Raw genomic sequence first — 18619 nt, forward strand, 5'->3', positions numbered from 1 at the left:
CCTTCTCCTCCTTGCTTACAATGTGACAATCTGTCTACACTTGCAATCTGTGATAATCCTATGTTTCATTCCAAGATTAAACATCTTGATACCGATTATCACTTCGTACGAGAGAAGGTTCAAAAGGGTGATCTTCTAGTTCAGTACATTCCCACTGAAGAGCAAGTTGCAGATGTGTTCACTAAAGGTTTACATGGTCATGTGTTTAATAAACATTGTCATAATCTTGGATTGGGATCTGTCAAAGCAATTTCTTCTACTTTCATCTGATTTTGGTCTGATTTCAACCACAACTTTACGATTCCTTCCTAGTTATGGTTGAGGGGGGAGTAATGGGAGTAATGTATTGGTTGAATTAGTTAGTCGGTTGAGAGTTAGTTAAAACTGTTAAGGGCACTATTGTAATAAGAAAAGGTTCATAAGGGTAATGTTGTAATAGGCAAATGAGGGCTGTTACTATATAACCTCTTGATGTAATTGCTTCAAAGGATTATTGTGTGAAATACAAAGTCGGACTGCATATTCACTCTAATTCTCTTGTTCGCACTACTTTCTTCTTCCTAAGCTTCTTCAATTCCTCCATAGTTAACAGGACAAAGGTCACCAGACATTATCATCATAAAAACATTAGTTCTTTTCGTATTTTGGATCTTAGCCGCCAAATTTTTACATTTTATTTAAAAAGGAGATGGATGTTTCTTTTGATTGGATAAATCCTATGCTCTAATTGGAACAAATGGACAACACATCTAATACGTTTGGCTCTTGGATAAACTAAGCCATTAATTGGACAGCTCCTCCTATAAAGCTATGAGTCACAAACATGTGTTGATTGCATGCAAATTTATTGACACCTTCAGCTTAGTGCATGTAAACTCAATCTAATCACCTACGAAAATCTCAACGTAAGTAGCATGGTGGCCGCAAAGATCTCAAATAATAATGATCATGCAAAAATACTTTTATAATAAAGGCATTAATATATCAAACTAGAAGTAGTATAAATATTACTATACCAAACAAAGCATAAGCTAATATGTAGATAATATTAAAATAAGGGTTCTCACAAGAACGAAAAAATAAATTTAAATTTTTTTATTTTTTATTTTTGCTCGATGAATACCTTCGTCTTGCATAATTTTTTGTGACTAATCTATTTTCGTCGCGCAAGAATAACATGTCGTCGCGCAAAGTTTTTAGAAATGAAGATTAGTCGTCCCATGTATGTATCCTGGCATTTTGTGCGACGAATATGTTCTTTCCTAAAAATTTGATGCGATGAAGGCGAAATTGTCGCGCCTTCTTCTCCGCGACTAATGTGTTTATTCGTCGCGCAAAGTCTTTCTTCACTATCTTTGTGTGATGGATTATGCGCGATGAAGTTTTCATCGCGCAGACGTTTGTGCGATGGAAATACGCTTTGCACGACCAATTTGTGTTCGTCGGCCTAAATGTTAAACGTAGTAGTGACCTAAATCACAGTATCTAGTTGAGTGCACCGAAATATGTAATCATAGTATCTATTTGAATGCACCTACATCATATTATCTACATGAATGCACCTAAATCATAGTACCTACATGAATGTGGTACACGAATGCACCTAAATTATAGTATCTAGTCGAATAGACCTAAATATTCGTACCTTAGGTTCCATGGTAAAAAACAAGTGATGGCATTACAATATACTATGTAACATCCCACATCGCCTAGGGGAGTGGATCATGTAAGCCTTATATGTATATTCTTATTTCTACCTAGCATGAGGCTTTTTGGGAGCTCACTGGCTTCGCATTCCGTTGGAACTCCGAAGTTAAGCGAGTTCGCGCGAGAGCAATCCTATGATGGGTGACCCACTGGGAAGTTCTTGTGTGAGTTCCCAAAAAAAACCGTGAGGGCGTAGCCGTGGCCTAAAGCGGATAATATCGTGCTACGGTGGAGTTGAGCCCAGGATGTGGTGGGAACCCGGGCCGGGATGTGACAATTTGGTATCAGAGTCAATCCATGGCCGGATGTGTGCTGACGAGGACGTTGGGCCCCTAAGGAGGGTGGATTGTAACATCCCACATCACCTAAGGAAATGGATCTTATAAGCCTTATATGTTTATTCCCATTTATACCTAGCACGAGGCATTTTGAGAGCTCACTGGCTTTGGGTTCTGTCGGAACTCCGAAGTTAAGCGAGTTCGCGCGAGAGCAATCCCAGGATGGGTGACCCACTGGGAAGTTCTCGTGTGAGTTCCCAGAAATAAAACCATGAGGGCGTGATGGGGGACCAAAACAGACAATATCGTGCTACGGCGAAGGCAGGGCTGGGGATATGGTCCCACATCACTCAGAGGAGTGGATCATGTAAGCCTTATATGTATATTCCCATCTCTACCTAGCACGAGGCCTTTTGGGAGCTCACTGGCTTCGGGTTCCGTCGAAATTTCGAAGTTAAGCGAGTTCGCACGAGAGCAATCCCATGATGGGTGACCCACTGGGAAGTTCTCGTGTGAGCTCCCAGAAACAAAACCGTGAGGGCGTGGTCGGGGCCCAAAGTAGACAATATCGTGCTACAGTGGAGTCGAACCCGGGATGTGGTGGAGGCCGTGATGTGACATACTATATACATAGCCCTCTTAATTTTAGAAAATGAATTACTAATTTCTAGAATATGAACTAAAATCAGTTTGAAATTGGAATTAGAATAAAAAAAAAACTATTGCAAAGTATCATATACATTATACATCCTAAAAAAAAAAGCTATAATAAATGACGTCCTATGATTATTTAAAAACGAACCCTCTGGCCCTCGGTTGGAGACGGAGACAAATATGACCATGTAATGTTTATTAAAATATTAATATCTTGGAGAATCTTGGAGGGTCAGATGGCTAAAACGAGCCATTTGACTAGCTATCAGTTGGAGATGGCCTCACTGCCTTCCCTTATCCCTCAAAAAATGAGGAGGGAGGGGGGGAACCTACAAACACAAAATTCCATTTTTTCCAACCCAAAATACTTTCTTGGAGATGTTTTGGGCTCAAATTTTAGTGTAGGATTCTCTTCCCCTTTTTTCCCTCCCATCCCTTACCATTTTATTTGAACAGTCACGATTAAATCATTTCAATATCTTATATTTTTTTTGATAGAGAACAAAAGATAAAATGAAAAGTATGAGATGAAAAGATTGAAGGATACATGCATAAGAGATCTACCCCTCAAATTTTGAGGGAGGTAGATTGTCTGGCCTCCTGTTATGGTGTCATTCTCATACCCTCCTATTTGTGAGGTTACGGTTAAGTCACGTCAACATTTTATATTTCTATTGTTTTTTGTCTTATTATCTCTATAAAAAAATCAACATAAAATATTAACGTAACTTAACGGTGACCGCACAAATAAGAGAGGATAAAAAATACACCATAATAGGAGGGCAGACAATATGCCTCCAATTTTGAGTTCCCTTTCCCACATCCCCCTGAAGACAGCCTAGGTACAGCAATGCATTCATTAAAATTAAAACCCAACCCCCTGAAGACAGCCGAAGGACAGCAATGAATTCATTAAAATTAAAATGTCAACCATGACCAATGGATTTACTATTTAGGCAGCCAGCCTTTTCATCCTCACAAGGGCCACCCATTCACCAAGTCAACTTTTATTAGCCGATTGTTTCATTTTTATCTCGTTTCACACGTTTTATTTATTTATTTATTAATTAAATGATATTTCAAATCATTGAAGAGCATTACAATTACATTCAAGTGCCATTGATTGAGACTCTTATAAAACGTTTTATTTGGGGAAAAAAAATTTTGATATCAACACTTTACAAATGCGATCATGCATATTCAAAGTGAAAAAATATAAAAAGAAAAGAAAAGTGCATAATGACTGTTTAAAATGTTAAACTGACGGTTGTTTTGTCATATTCACCAGCATCGAGCTCTTGATCTAGGGTTTAGGAATATAAAAAGAAAAGAAAAGTGCATAATGACTGTTTAAAATGTTAAATTGACGGTTGTTTTGTTATATTCACCAGCATCGAGCTCTTGATCTCCAACAACTTCACCAACATTTCAAAATTTACGATAAAGTCCGGCTATAATCAGGATGGATACATGGAAGCCGGAGATGAGAGAGATCTATAGAAATGGGAGAAAAAGAATTGGATTTTGGGAGAGGAGAGAAGTAGGACGCTAGTGATGAACTTTGGGTACTGAAACAATTGACAATCAGGTGGAGAAAAGAGGTGAAAAGAAATGCGTTTGGATTTTCAATATCACTTTCAACCCATTTGTAGATTTTCACTTTCTATAATCTGATTCGTCGAATGAATTCAACAATCATAATAGTTTACTCCACAGCTAAACCTTGCACAATACTTCCGCAACAGCTTGGTCGGTTTACATTAGGAAGACCAACTCAACAAATATTGAACTTAACAGAAATGTTCAACTCGTCACCAAATGGTGGGGAAATATCTGGTCACTCGCCTTTAAATTGGATATCAAATACAAAGAATAAATAAAGGGATCTATTATTAGCATTTTAGAAATCTCATTATACACATCTCACAAGTGTATTTTTCTTTTCAATTATAGAAAATTTGAAGTGCAAAATGAGATTTTTGAAATGTCAATAATAATTCTCTAAATGAATGTGTTTTTCATATTTTAAACTCAACTACTAATATAAGGAGACTCTTGAAGAAGTTAATCCATCTTAAAAAAAAAAAACAAAGTAATCCAAACTGGAAAAACAGAAAAATATTTAGAGGAACTCCACACCAGTGTGGTTTAGGGTTTAAACAGAGCCACCGATCGCTCTGTAAGGACTCCTGGGTAAGTCGATTCGACACTCACCGCCGCCCAATTTCCGAAAAAGATGACATTTTGAAGGCAGAATTCAAAAATGAAACCCGAACAAACCCCGTCCCAGCTCGACCGATCTCACCGTTCTTCCGGCAACCGGCGCAGCACGCGTTCCCAAGTAGCCCCGGACTGGAATCCGACGGACGAGCTCATCCTCGTGAACGAGGTCGCCGCCGTCGAGGCCGACTGTCTGAAAGCGCTGTCGTCGTTTCAGAAATGGAAGATCATAGCTCAGAACTGCTTTGCCCTGGGCGTGTCGCGGACATTGGACCAGTATCGCCGGAAGTGGGACGCTTTGTTCGGCGAGTACAAGGGGATCAAGCAGTGGGAGGCGAAGTGCCGAGCTTCGGATTCGTACTGGGTTTTGGGAATTGAGAGGAGGAAGCGGAATGGGTTGCCGGAGAATTTTGATCAGGAGCTGTTTAGTGGGATTGATAAGCTTGTAAGGGTGAGGGGGAACCAATCGGATACGGACCCGGATAGTGATCCCGAAGATGAGGCGGAGGCTGAGCTGGAGGAGGAACTTGATTCCGAGCCAGGTATGCTTGTTTACAAGCCCCAAATGGAAATCTGTGTTGATATGTAATACTGCATTGCATGATTACAAAGCAATTGCGTGTTTGGTTTCGCATTTTCGTTTTGTTTTGTGCCGAAGATTTTGTGTTGGCATCATTGGTTGCTGAATAGAGGTCGCACTTGGTGCGTTGATGCGATGGCAAGTGCCTTCGCCCATGAGCGGTAGGTCTCGGGTTCGAGACTTGGGAGCAGCTTCTCCATAAATGGGGGTAAGGCTAGCCGACATTCACCTCTCTCAGACCCTGCGTAAAGCGGGAGCCTTGTGCACTGGTACGACCTTTATCATTGGTTGTTGAATGAATGTTTACATTGTGAAGTATGCCTTCTATATCAGCTAATTACTTTGGAAAATTATTAATGAAGCGGGAGGGTCCAACTGAGCGCCCTTTGTATAGAATGGTGTTATTTTGCCCACTCACAAATTGCTTACTAACGGATAGATGCAATATGCAGGGGCTTGTAGCTCAAGTGGTTAAGAACTATTACTCTTCCACCTGATGTCTTGTGTTTGAATCCCTCATCCCCAATATCGCTTAGATAAAAAATAACGTACAAATGATTAAGAGATTATGGGCTATGAAATCTGGAGAAGAACATAATCTTAGTTGTTAAATGCAAGATATCTTAAATCTAAGTAGTAAACAAAACTGGAAAGTTTCTTTTTTTTGTTTGCCTATGATTTTTGTAGGTGAAGGGGTAAGTTCACTCCTTAAACAGTGTATTTACGCACCAAAAACGAATTGATACTTAAATCATGATTCATAAGGTTGGAATGCTGATGTGCATGAATGTTTTATTAACAAGGGTTGGTTGAGACATACAACATATGCATACCCGCTTAATATTTCTGTTGTTTGTGAGATTGATTACTCTATAACAGTGTGTATACCATTTCAAGCTTCAATAAATTCTTGATTAATTGAGTCTCCTGCTCCTGGTATTATTTCTAGACGTTAATGGGTAATGTCGTTAAAAGTTTAAGGTCGTTGAATTTGCAATGTGAAAAGTTCTTTAGATAGTTTTTATAGGACAACTGCATAAGTCGCTTGAACTTTTGAGTAATGGGTGAGTAAATGAATAAGTAGTTATTGTTTAACTGTTTTTGTGCTTGAAGTTGTGAAAATGCTAACAATCAGGTTGTTTGCGTAAGTAATTCTCACCATCTCTTTTCTTATAATTGCCTTGTATGCTAGAGTCCAAGAGGAGAAAGCGTCAATCAATACCTCAGAAAAGCTGTCCTAAAGAAAATTCATTTAGAAGCTGCAAGAGAGAAAAGCCTCGCGAAACTCATGCTCAAGAAAAATCTCAAGAAACCCATGCAGAAGAAAAACCTGTGGGAAGTGGCTTAAAAGCAATTCCTACGAAGAGCCTGGCAGAAGAACGGCCTCAGAAGAGCTGTGTGAAGAAAAAACTTACAAATAGTCAAAGAAAAGAGGAGGCAATCAGCATTGAAGAACAAGAGAAAACTGCAGCTATGAAATTGCATGAAAGTGCAGAACTAATCCGTGCTATCGTTACTGAGAAACCTGATCATGAGGCTGCTGGCGTGAAGAGCACCGGGGACCTCCAAACTGATTTTGTTAGGTGCCAAGGGGACCGGGTCATTGCATGCCTTGGCGATATTGTGAAGACTCTCGACCAGCTCCATCATCTTGTCCAGGAATGTGAATAGTTTTTCCCTAACTTTTAATTTCTTTTGAACTGAATGTGAATATTTAAATGGTTAAGAGTTTGGTGTTAAAGTTTATCTTTAACGGTAGATGCAACGTTGGAATTAGTTTCATTACTGTTCTGTTTGCGTGTGGAACACCAGTTTAGCCATGAATGAGAGTAGTTCCCGGTCTTTTTCGCATTATAGTCCACTCTTTCTAGTCAAAAGGGCAAGGGTAAGTTGTCATCCTAGATACATTATTAATCTCAGGTGATTGCTCCCGGGTTATTGTCAGCCTTTGATGCATATAGATCTCATTGTAGGCTTTGCATACATCAACAGTTGACGACCACCATCATACACATATGCGTGTGGATGACTGTCGAGAACAATCCTCTCGGCAACAATGCCAAATTGTAGTTGTGTAGTATGACCATGGGGTTTCACAAATCTTTTAGGACTTGTCCTTCATTTTGCTTCTTTCTTGGAGCTTCACGTGTGGAAGTTTGAGACCATTAGAAAGCAATAACTATTACTTGTATCTGGCAAAGGACCCGTGATTGCCAACTGAAGAAACGAATATCAAATGACATTGAAAATTAGAAAAAGGCTAGGCTGGCGGATTGCAAGGAGACCTCTCACGAGATTTCCAACTTTCGTTTTGTTCGGGTTTTGGATCGCTTCTATTTTGATGATTCAACCCGAACTAACCAGAGAAATAGAGCCCGGCTCAAGCACTAAAAATGGTGGGCACTTGATCGCTCCTCGTGCTTCATCTACCTTGCAATTACAAAGGGCTCTCTCCTTTTTACAAACAGCATCTTACTCTTGCCCAATTGCCAAGCAAAATCTTTCTCAATCTTCCAACATTGTTGCTTCCATTAATTCAGTTGCTCTCCAGCACTAACAGAACCAATCCATGAACAATCAAATCAACGTCCAGTGCACCAGCCACCCTCAAATTTCATCTCCCGGCCGCCCGAACAACAATTCAAACGAACCTAACACAGCTCCCTTACTTCTCCAATCCTCAGATGAACTCTGCAGCTTCAAAGGCAGCCTAAAATGGTGGGCACTTGACCACTCCTCGTGCTTCGGAAAATTCCTATCTTACTTCACCTTCATCTTCTTAACAGTCCTAGTCCCAATCCTCACCTCCCTCTCTCTCAAACTCCCATCTGGGGACCCCATCTCATTCAACAAGCTAGTCCAACTTCCCGAGTCCAGCTTAGCCGCCATTGGGTTCATTACTCTTTCTGGCTTCTTCCGAAAATATGGACTGAGGCAACTCCTCTTCCTCGACGGTCTTACAGATGACTCTGGCTTTGTTCGCCGTGGATACACTCATGAGCTCGATAAGGCCTTCAAGTACCTAGCTTGCATACTACTGCCTTCCTTTTTCATTGAGCTTGCCCACAAGATCATATTCTTCTCCACTGTCCAAATCTCACTGCCTCATATAAGCTCAAGCGTCCCAGTCAACTCAATTATGTTTGTTTTGGTTTTGGCTTCTTGGGTTTATAGGACTGGGGTGTTCTTGCTGGTTTGTGTTATGTTCCGGTTGACTTGTGAGCTACAAATACTTCGATTCGAAGGGCTTTACAAGTTGTTTGAGAGGCGTGAATACGAATCCAGCATCATATTCCAGGTATAGATCGAAATTTCGATAAAATTTCCTATACTTCAGCCACTTTTAGCTAGTACAATACCATTCCACAGTACCTGATAAAAAAAAATTTTGTGTACACATTTGATAAAAAAAAATTCATATAATTTCAGGAACATATAAGGATAAGAAAGCAATTGAAGGTTACGAGCCACAGGTACCGATTCTTTATCATCGGATGCATGTTTACCATCACGGTGAGTCAATTCGGGGCCTTGTTGCTGGTTTTGGCATCTAAGACGGAGAAGACTTTCCTCAACTCTGGTGATCTTGTGGTTTGTTCTGCAGTCGAGCTTAGTGGCTTGTTTTGTTGCCTAATGGAGGCAGCAAGAATTACTCATAGAGCTCAAGGAGTTGTAGCAATTGCAACAAGATGGCACATGCTCTTGACTTGTCCGAATGCCGGATCAGACCAGCAGTGGAAAAGCCGGCAGATTAGCTCAGAGGCAAATGGACGCTGTAGAGAGAGTGACTGTGAACATTCATCAGACATTTCCACTTCAGTTCCTCCACAGCAGCCTTCCTCATTTCAAACCAGGCAAGCTCTGGGTGAGTATGCTTGCTCTCTAAGTTTATATTCCTTAATTTCATAGTAGTACAGTTATTTTTGTAGGATAACCAGGAAAATTCAAGACCTACTTATTATATAAAGGACAAAGGCGTATGATGAACTCTGAATATGTGTAGTCACTTTCAAGTTAATTAACCCCACGTATCAGGTAAACTCGTGTGTTTTTAACATGTGAAAACACACGAGCTTACCTGATACATGGTGATATGGATGCTTATGTATAGTTTGGTGTACGTTTGTGTGCGCAGTGGCGTATTTGAGTCACAACAACGGAGGGATCACGCTGTATGGGTTTGCGCTTGATCGGGGGTTGCTTCACACACTATTTGCATTTGAGTTCTCTCTGGTGCTGTGGGTGCTCAGCAAAGTGGTTGTTTTGTCTTAAGAACAACTTAGAGGTTTGCCGAATGAAGCTTCCAACACCATGTCAACGTTAACAATGCTGGAGGCTGAAGAGCAGTACCAATCAGATGAGCTCAAAGACAGACAGGACGATTATATTGAAATCTTCAAAATTTTCCTAATGAAATGGGAAATACTAGTTAATTAAACATTAATATATACATGAGGATTGTTGATATCGAAAACGCACAGAAGGAAGATGTAGAGAGAAGCATTGGTGAGGCAAAAAATCAAATGCTACAACCAAACGTATCCGAGTACATATATACATGTTCATGAACTCGGCTGAGCCAACAATGAACTTACTACTCATCCTCCAACAAATAAACGAACAACTAGCTAACAGCAAAGCTATAATACAAAGACTAAAAAACGTTTTTTCCATGTAGTTTACACAAAGTTTCTCTTACGAGACATCGTCCCTGTAGTTTCATGTAATTTGCCAATTGTTCCTGGTAGAGGACATCTGTCACTTATGTTGATTTCTGGTACGAAATCTATCAGGCTAACCCTTTCGTGTACCATGTACGTGACAATTTGTTAACAAAAGTTGACAGATCTCCTTGGAGTTGCAACAATTGGCATATAATAGATACCAAATTTGATGCATTATATATAGAAAATTATGCACGAAAGTCAAACCTTCTGAAAAGTTGAGTTTAGTAGCACTATTTTATGTAAACTTTTGACCTTTTTTTTTAACTATAATATACCCATATTTATTATAAAATGTATCGTAGTTTTAAAATGTACTATTATTTAAAAATAAAAAACCATATCAGACTTTCACAGCATATATGAGTAAAAAATCATTACTTGATACTAATCTTTGCCCACCATTAGGGTGAATTATTAGTTATTGTAGAAATTGATTCTTTCTTAATCACCAAACGTGCAGCAGTACAACATTTATACATTACAACCATAACAGCCCTATACTAATTACAGCCATAATAGTCCTTAACTAATGACATAGGAATGACAAATAATTATCGAAACGGAAAACAATTACACACAGTCATTGCATTGGTGATAAAGGTTGTAACTCCCTTGTAGACATTGAAATTTCGGTGAAATAAATGTTGACCAATATTTACAATTTCAACGCTCACGTGTCACATAAATTTTACACGTAGCGTGTGACTAAACGAAAAATCAAAATAAATCGGAAAAGTCATCAAACAGGACACGTGTTAACACCTGGCAGAAATGATTTATTTCATCTGAATATTATATTCAAAACTAGGCTTTGGAAAATTCTATAAATAGAAGCCATTTCATTCATTTTAGTGAGGACCAATTCATAACCAATTCACCTCACACCAAAACCTTGAAGCTTTGAAACTCCAAAGCTCTCAAGCAAATCCCAAGGGATCAATAAAGCTCTCTTCGTTCTTCGTCAACCCAACCTTCAAGATCAAGCCCCAACGACCCTTTGGAGGAACTTCCACCAATTCAAGATCAAGCCCCGATGGCCCTTGAAGAAAGTGTTCATCGTTCATCATCCGTTCATCCTAAGATCAAGCCCCAATGACCTTTTGGATCAACAACATCAACAAATCCACACATACAACCGTTCTTCAAGATCAAGGCCAAAAGCCCTTGAAGATCCATCCATCAACTGTTCATTGAGATCAAGCCCCAAAGGCCCCTAGAAGATCCGTTCATCAACAATTCTTCAAGATCAAGCCCAAAAGCCCTTGAAGATCCGTTTATCCATCAATCTTCAAGATCAAGCCCAAAAGGCCCCTTGAAGAAACTTCCAACCATTCATCTAAGATCAAGCCTCGACGGCCCTTGGATCAGCATCACAATCCACAAATCAACACCTTACGGAGATCGAATCAGAGGATCAAATTTGAGAGAGATTCTAACCCCTAAATCATTAATACAAAATATTATTTTGTACACGTGTTCTTGTCTCGTTTGTTTCAGGATTTTCCGTGTTTACAAATTTGGCAGGCCTAGTGGGACTATCTCTACCTCTCATCTCTTTGTCCGTTCAAGAAATCTAAACACACCTCAAAGTCAATGGCATCATGCAAGGGACAAGCCGTTCTCGCAACCACCAAGGGAAGGATCCTAAGCACTTCTGCCGCGAACGAACAATCCATTGGCGCTACAACCGCTCCTCAAAATGCCACTTCAAAGTTGGTGCTGCTAAAGGAGCAAGGAGAGCAATAAAGGCGCGAGTCCGTCATCAACCTGACCTCGCTGGGGGCACCGAAGTATGCTGCTGAGGCATATAAGATGACATCCCAATAGGGGTGGGTTTGGTTTAAATCGGTTCGGTTTTTTGCCAAAACCGAAACCAAACCGAAATTTCGGTTCGGTTCATTTTTTTTTCGATTTTTTTCGATTCGGTTTTTTTTCGGTTCAGTTTTTTCCGGTTCGGTTTCGGTTTTTTGTTTTTTGTTTTTTTCAAAAAATGAAAAACATTGAAATTTTAAATTTTAACATATCCAACACAATCATAACATAAGCATTCTAACTAGAATCAAAGACAATGCAAATAAACATTTAAAGTTGAACTAAAATCATCAATCAAGTCTTCCAAAGTCCAAACTAACAACCTCACAACACAAAAATCGTACAAATGACTTAGAAAAGTTAAATTGTATGATGTTGTTCAAAGATCAGGGTTGTTTGCTTGTAACTGCATGTTGACAACTTGATTAGTAAAAGTAATGCATGGGTGGATTTATTTAGTGTGTGTTGGATTCTTTTCCATCACAAATTACCCAAGTAATCTACCCGAAATAAATGTTTATGGATTCTGTTACATGTTATATGAGAGTAGATTTGGAAAAGAAAGATGGGGCAGAAGTAGACAGTGCTATGGAGATGGATGTAAGTATTTCAGGAGGAGGTTTGGTTCCGGAACTTTATATGGGGGAGAAATAATAGGTTAGGGTTTAGAGTTTTTATAGGCTTTTTTTTAATATTTTGAGCTTAAAGTTTGGCAACATATTGGGTTTAGCACATTTTAACTTACAAATTGGGTTTAGAAAATAGTACCCAAAACAAATAATTAAATAAAAAAATTAATTTAATTAATTCGGTTTCAGTTCGGTTTGGTTCGGTTTCTAGATCACTAAAACCGAACCGAACGAAAAGAATTCGGTTCGGTTCGATTCGGTTTTTTCAATTCGGTTTGGTTTTTTCGTTTGGTTCGGTTTTTTCGGTTTCGGTTTGGTTTGGTTTTCGGTTTTTTTCGGTTTTCGATTTTTTGAACCCACCCCTACATCCCAAAGCAGCCAACGACATTATTCGTCAGCATCCTGGATGTCTAAAGAAAAGTCACGTCTATTGGTTGCACAAGTCATGACCATTAGTGTTACCTCCATTGAAGAACAACTGGCTCAAATGAATGAAGCGATCGCAAGGCTAACACGGATTGTGGAAGAAAAAGACTTGCAAATCATTGCACTCGTCAGCCGACTGGAGCCACGGGACGGCGAGAACCCCGACCCAGATGATGATCCATTAAAGAGAGGAGCTGGTGAAGAAGAGGAGCCTTAGATGGAGAAAATCGATGTGAAGGCAGAGCCAGACCAAGCAGCGGCACTCATGGGATCTTTTTCTATCTAACAGCTGCAAGAGATGAACACCAACACCATCAAGGCGCAGTACGAAGGGAGCTCACATACCTCCTTGTTCTACTCGAAGCCCTACTCCAAGAAGATTGATGCCCTGAAGATGCCAATGGGTTATCAACCACCAAAGTTCATGCAGTTTGATGGAAAAGGAAACCCAAAGCAGCACGTTGCACATTTCGTCGAAACTTGCAACAAAACGGGGACGGAGGGAGACTACCTCGCCAAGTAGTTTGTGCGCTCGCTGAAAGGAAACGCCTTTGAGTAGTACACGGACCTAGAGCCTGAGTCCATCAACAACTGGGAGCAATTAGAAAGAGAATTCCTTAACCGCTTCTACAGCACTGGCCGCACTGTAAGCATGCTGGAGCTGACAGGTATGAAGCAATGGAAAGATGAGCCAGTCGTAGACTACATTAACCGATGACGCACTCTAAGTCTCGACTGCAAAGACAGATTTTCGAAGACCTCATCGATCGAGATGTGTGTTCAAGGCATGTAGTGGGGATTACACTACATCCTTCAAGGCATCAAACCACGGACCTTTGAGGAGTTAGCCACCCGCGCCCATGACATGGAGTTGAGCATCGCCCATCATGGGAAGAAAGAACCGATCGCCGACTACAAGAACGACAAAGTTCTTGGGACAAATGTGGAGAAGGCGCGTGGAAATCCACCAAGGAAGCAATGACAGTCAACACAGCTCCCGTCAAAATCTTTACACGATGCAAGGCGATTCAAGCCGAAGTTTTTCATGACCAAGAGATGTGTAGACGTACTTGAAGGAGCTTGAGGAGAAAACTTATCCATTCCCCAACTCTGATGTGGTTGCCATGTTAAAAGACTTGCTTGACAAAAAGGTGATCGACCTACTTGAGTGCAGATGGCCGGAAGAGATGAATCGTACCGACAGTCCAAGGTACTGTAAATTCCACCGTTTCATCAGTCATCTAACGGAAAAGTGCTTCGTACTGAAAGATCTCATCATGAAGTTGGCTTAGAAATAAATCATTGAGCTAGATCTTGACGATGTGGTGAAGTCAAATTATACCACCGTCACTTCTAGCTCCGTTAACTCAAAATCTTCACCTCAATCGCTGGGGGCATGCTCTAAAACCATGCCAGTCAAGCAGAGTAAAGTTGAGGGATGGACTCATGTTACTTCGAAGAAACTGCACAAGAAACATACGTTTCTTCCACAAGTTCACCAATCGAAAAGGGGGCAAAGCAGTTCCCGTTAACCTCCAAAGCTACACGAAAGTGTTGAGGATGATGAAATTGCGACACGAAGATCGTCCATTGCCATCACGATGCGCGACTTCTTCCCCGAAGACTTCTTCAAGCACTCGATCAAGACTCCTTGCTATGAGGATTGCAAGGAATGCCTCTCTAAGATCGTTTAAAAACAAATTCACATGTTCCTCGTTCATATGAGCCTAAAAGATGACAACAATGCTCCTCGTTCGCACGAGCCTAAAAGGTGACAACAAAAGCTCCTTGTACGCACGAGTGTAAAATGCGACACCAAACACTCCTTGCCTGCACAAGTTGAAACTGCAAATGGCACCAAGATGCTCCTGGCCCGCAAGAGCATAAACTGCGTACGGCACAAAAAAAAAAATCCAAAAAAAGATGTATTTGAACTACGTTTTGACTTGATCTCTTTCTTTGGAAGGGTACGTAGGCAGCTCGAGCATTCAATTTCGAGTTAATAATAATAATAATAATAATAATAATAATAATAATAGGGGTTTGATTAAAATTTCATTGATGAAGGTCAATTTTATTAAAAATTTATTTTCTTAAAAAAAAAATTTGCAATTTTCTTTGTACAAAATTAAATTACAGTTTCTTTGAAAAAAAAAGAATACATATGTTATTATGTATTAAAAAAAAGAAAAAAAAAGATACAATTTCTTCAAAAGAAAAAAAAAGGAAATATATATATATATATATACAGACAAGTCCAGGCCCAGTTTCTTTCTGGCTCCTCAGCCCAATCTCGCCTCTAATCTGGCTAAAATCTCTCTCTTTCTCCAACTGGAAATACACTAGCACATCATCGCCATATTCCTCACCATGCTCATCACACTTGGTGCTCTCACTATTGAGTCCATCACAGGATCACATGGTAAGACGCCGGAAAAGTGGAGCTCATCGAAGGGTCATCCTACTTGGGTTAGCTGTTCCCCCCATGATTCACCTCCTATGATTGTAGTTCAAGGCTTTGTTTTTGGTAAGATCACCCAACAAAAGAAGCAAAGGTGATGAGCAGATGTGGTTACGAGCAGAGCGCCATGACAGGCTGCAAGGGGATAGATTCAGTTGTGTGCTTAAAACCATGTCGTTTCAGCCTTCTAAATCATCTTTTCAACGACAACCTCACATTCCAGCGATCCTGCCAAGAAGGGATCTATGACTCCTACGCCATGAACATCCAGCAGCTGCAACGGTTTGGCATACTTAATGAAGATAGTGCCATCAGAGGCAGGCATCTCGATGATCACACCGCTGCCACACACGTCTATAATCAAGGGCCTGGTAGTAGATATGATGAATTTCTACAACTAGTACAGGAGCATCAGACCGTGGCTGAAGCGGAAGAGCCCGACGACGAGTATGGGCTGACCGAAGCAGTGGGGCTAGTGGAGCCAGCGACTGAGAAAGCGAGGATGAAGTCGAAGCAAGTAGTGAGGACGGTCGGGCTCCCTGAAGCTTGCAGGACAATGAAGTTCGTGGCTGGGCTTTTGACGTCGATGTTGATTGACGGTTGGTTGAGCTCTTGATGGGCAGAGATCTTCGGCGAGGTTCTCGCTAGGTAAATAGTAGCTTGTTGGGGAGGTCGATGGTGACCTTGATGCCGGAACACAGCCGGGTTAGAATTGAAGATTTTGACCTGCTCCAAGCTCCTTCGCCTTTCATCTCATGCAACAGCGTGCAGTGACTTCCATGTAGCGACGAAGCAACAAAAAGCGCGCGAAGTGCAGCCGCTGCTCCAACTCTGCATAAGACCCTTTTGTGCTCTCATTCGTTACTCTTCGTTCTTCGTCTCACTTCCGAGATTCAAGTGCCCCGCCTTTTCATTTGAAAGGTTCTTCTGGACTGTGAGGCTATTCAGGCAGATGCTTTAACAGTTAATCGTCTCGCTTCCTTGGTGAAGTATTCGGAGACGACTATGACGCCTCGGGCTTCAATCTTGAAAACGAAAGTGGAGTGGCTGACCTCCATCAAAGCTGATTTAGTGGTCTCTGGTTTTATTCCAGTTGTACCGCAAGAAAATCTACAGCCTCATCTTCTGCGCTCTCGTTAGGCAGAAATGAACGAGGAGTCTTTGGGCTCATGGATGGTGCTATCGCTGGGTAAAGAAGATCTCGTTGGGGAGATCGACGGTGACCTCGACGCTAGAACACAGCCGGCTTGGAATTAAAGATCTTGACACGCTTCAAGCCCTGGGACTTCAGAAGATGCACGAAGACCTCCTCCTCCTTTTGCCTCCTGCTGCTCCAAGCTCCCCTGCATTTCCTCCCTGCACCATGTGGGGAATATATATAAAAAAATGAAAGGGGACAAACCAGTCTGGAAAGAAGAAGAAATGGTGGAATCTTGATGGATTAGCACCACCATGTGAAAGAAAAGAAAGGAAAATATATAAAAAAAAATGGATGGTGCATCTGGCACCATGTGCAAGAAAAGAAAAGAATATATATATAAATGGATGGTGCATCTGCCACCATGTGCAAGACAAGAAAAGAAAAAAAAAATATATATATATATAATGAAAAAAGCCTCATTTATTGATTTCTTTAAAAAATTTACATAAATGTACATTTTACATGAGGCAAAAAAAAGAAAAAAAAAAGAAAAAAAGAGCAACAAACAAGAGGGAGTCTTCATTGCTCAGGTGGTGCCTCATTACTCGGTGGAACTCTAGGAAGAAGAGGCGCTGGAAATTGACTGTTTGGAGCCTCAACACTTGGTAGAGCTGTGGAGGACGAAGGCAGTAAATGCCTTTGGAGTAAAGCCACAAACGTCCGATGGTCACTCTGAATCCGACCTTTAGATTCCTGCAGCTGGTCGGGCTTTATTTTCATGCTCGTTGAGTAACTATTGGCAAACATGTGCAACTCTCTGTTTTCATGCTTAAACCCTCTAATCTCTTGCTTGAGACTCGCCACCTTAGCCATCAGTGACTCGACTTGACGAGTTCGAGTAAGAAGGCGTTGGCCCATATTTGATACAGAGCCCACACACTGAACACTGAAAGCCAGAGAGTCCTGAACATCCAGCTCATCAGATCGCTTGGAAAGGATCCTATTATCCTTAGGGGTGAGAAGATTTCTAGCCACCACCGTAGCGGTTATGTCATTCTTCATCACAGAGTCCCTAACTGTAAGAGAACCGATGACGGATAAGAAGGACGGACGCCATATGTTGTCTGGAGAAGACATATCGACATTTTCCATAACATTCAAATCAAGACGACGATCAGATGTGCAAGCCATTCGCAAAAATGATGAAAGAAGAAGAGGTCGTGTAAGTCAAATTCTTAGAAGTACAAAATGAGGGAAATTCCTAACAGGTAGCAACTCTCTAAGTGTGTTTTTGAACACGATTCATGCCTCTATAAAAAGAAGAGGCAACAGGGCCAGAAATCGAAGAGGCAATGTGGTCGTTTAGAAACCAAAGAGGCACCTCTCCCTGAATTTCAAAAGCTAGGCCGTTTGTTCAGAAATCAAAGAGGCAACAAGGCCACCGGTTAAAAAATCGAAGAGGCGCTTGCTCAGAAATCGAAGGGGCGACCCTTTCTCAAAAGCTGGGCCTACTCAGAAACCACGGGCTAATCTCCAAATTTCAAAAGATCGACTTTTCCAGACTTGTCAGCACCCTTCACACGCAACCTCAACTTTGCATAAAGCATGGGAACCTTTGTTAAAGATTTCTGACAAAGTCGAAAACGCGTGAATCTTATTGTTTCAATTACCCAACGGTTGCCGACAAAAGTAAAGGAATAGTGCCACTACTGGCTGTTGAGAAGTTCCTATATATGTCGACCTTTGTCGTCCATAGCAAGGCAGACCTGGCAAAATGCCCAACCATTCCTCACCTTCGAGAGTACACTCCCAACAGAGCCTTTTGAAATGCTCAGTTTTCTTCCTCTCTGAGATCACCTCTGCAAAAAATGACACCAAAGCAAAAGTATCTCATATCACCAGGGTAGAAAGCAAGAGTATCTCATATCATGCAATCTCCCTATCCTTTTCTTTGCCCTTGTTCTTACCTGTAAAGACAAGGATA

At 40.9% G+C, this 18619-nt stretch overlaps 2 protein-coding genes across 2 annotated transcripts; both read left to right on the forward strand.

The window, feature by feature from the left end:
• Nucleotides 1–4706: 4706 nt before the first annotated feature.
• LOC126633408 (trihelix transcription factor ASR3-like) lies at nt 4707–7221 on the forward strand. The gene is made up of 2 exons (XM_050303997.1): nt 4707–5401; nt 6632–7221. The coding sequence occupies exons 1-2, from the start codon at nt 4903–4905 to the stop codon at nt 7108–7110; spliced, it is 978 nt and encodes a 325-aa protein (XP_050159954.1). The 5' UTR covers nt 4707–4902; the 3' UTR covers nt 7111–7221.
• A 144-nt stretch (nt 7222–7365) lies between these two features.
• On the forward strand, nt 7366–10008 carry LOC126633407 (uncharacterized). The gene is made up of 3 exons (XM_050303996.1): nt 7366–8737; nt 8869–9304; nt 9575–10008. Exons 1-3 carry the CDS (start codon nt 8009–8011, stop codon nt 9709–9711), a joined length of 1302 nt encoding a protein of 433 aa, XP_050159953.1. The 5' UTR covers nt 7366–8008; the 3' UTR covers nt 9712–10008.
• Nucleotides 10009–18619: the final 8611 nt, after the last annotated feature.

This window comes from Malus sylvestris, chromosome 8, assembly GCF_916048215.2.
Source record: "Malus sylvestris chromosome 8, drMalSylv7.2, whole genome shotgun sequence".
Lineage (NCBI taxonomy): Eukaryota > Viridiplantae > Streptophyta > Magnoliopsida > Rosales > Rosaceae > Malus > Malus sylvestris.

Excerpts from the sequence above, each read along its gene's own strand:
- LOC126633408 (XM_050303997.1), top strand. The coding sequence starts at position 4,903 with ATGAAACCCGAACAAACCCCGTCCCAGCTCGACCGATCTCACCGTTCT. Across the intron at positions 5,402-6,631 it reads GGAACTTGATTCCGAGCCAG|AGTCCAAGAGGAGAAAGCGT; the intron begins GTATGCTTGTTT and ends CTTGTATGCTAG.
- LOC126633407 (XM_050303996.1), top strand. The coding sequence starts at position 8,009 with ATGAACAATCAAATCAACGTCCAGTGCACCAGCCACCCTCAAATTTCA. Across the intron at positions 8,738-8,868 it reads AATCCAGCATCATATTCCAG|GAACATATAAGGATAAGAAA; the intron begins GTATAGATCGAA and ends ATATAATTTCAG. Across the intron at positions 9,305-9,574 it reads TCAAACCAGGCAAGCTCTGG|TGGCGTATTTGAGTCACAAC; the intron begins GTGAGTATGCTT and ends TTGTGTGCGCAG.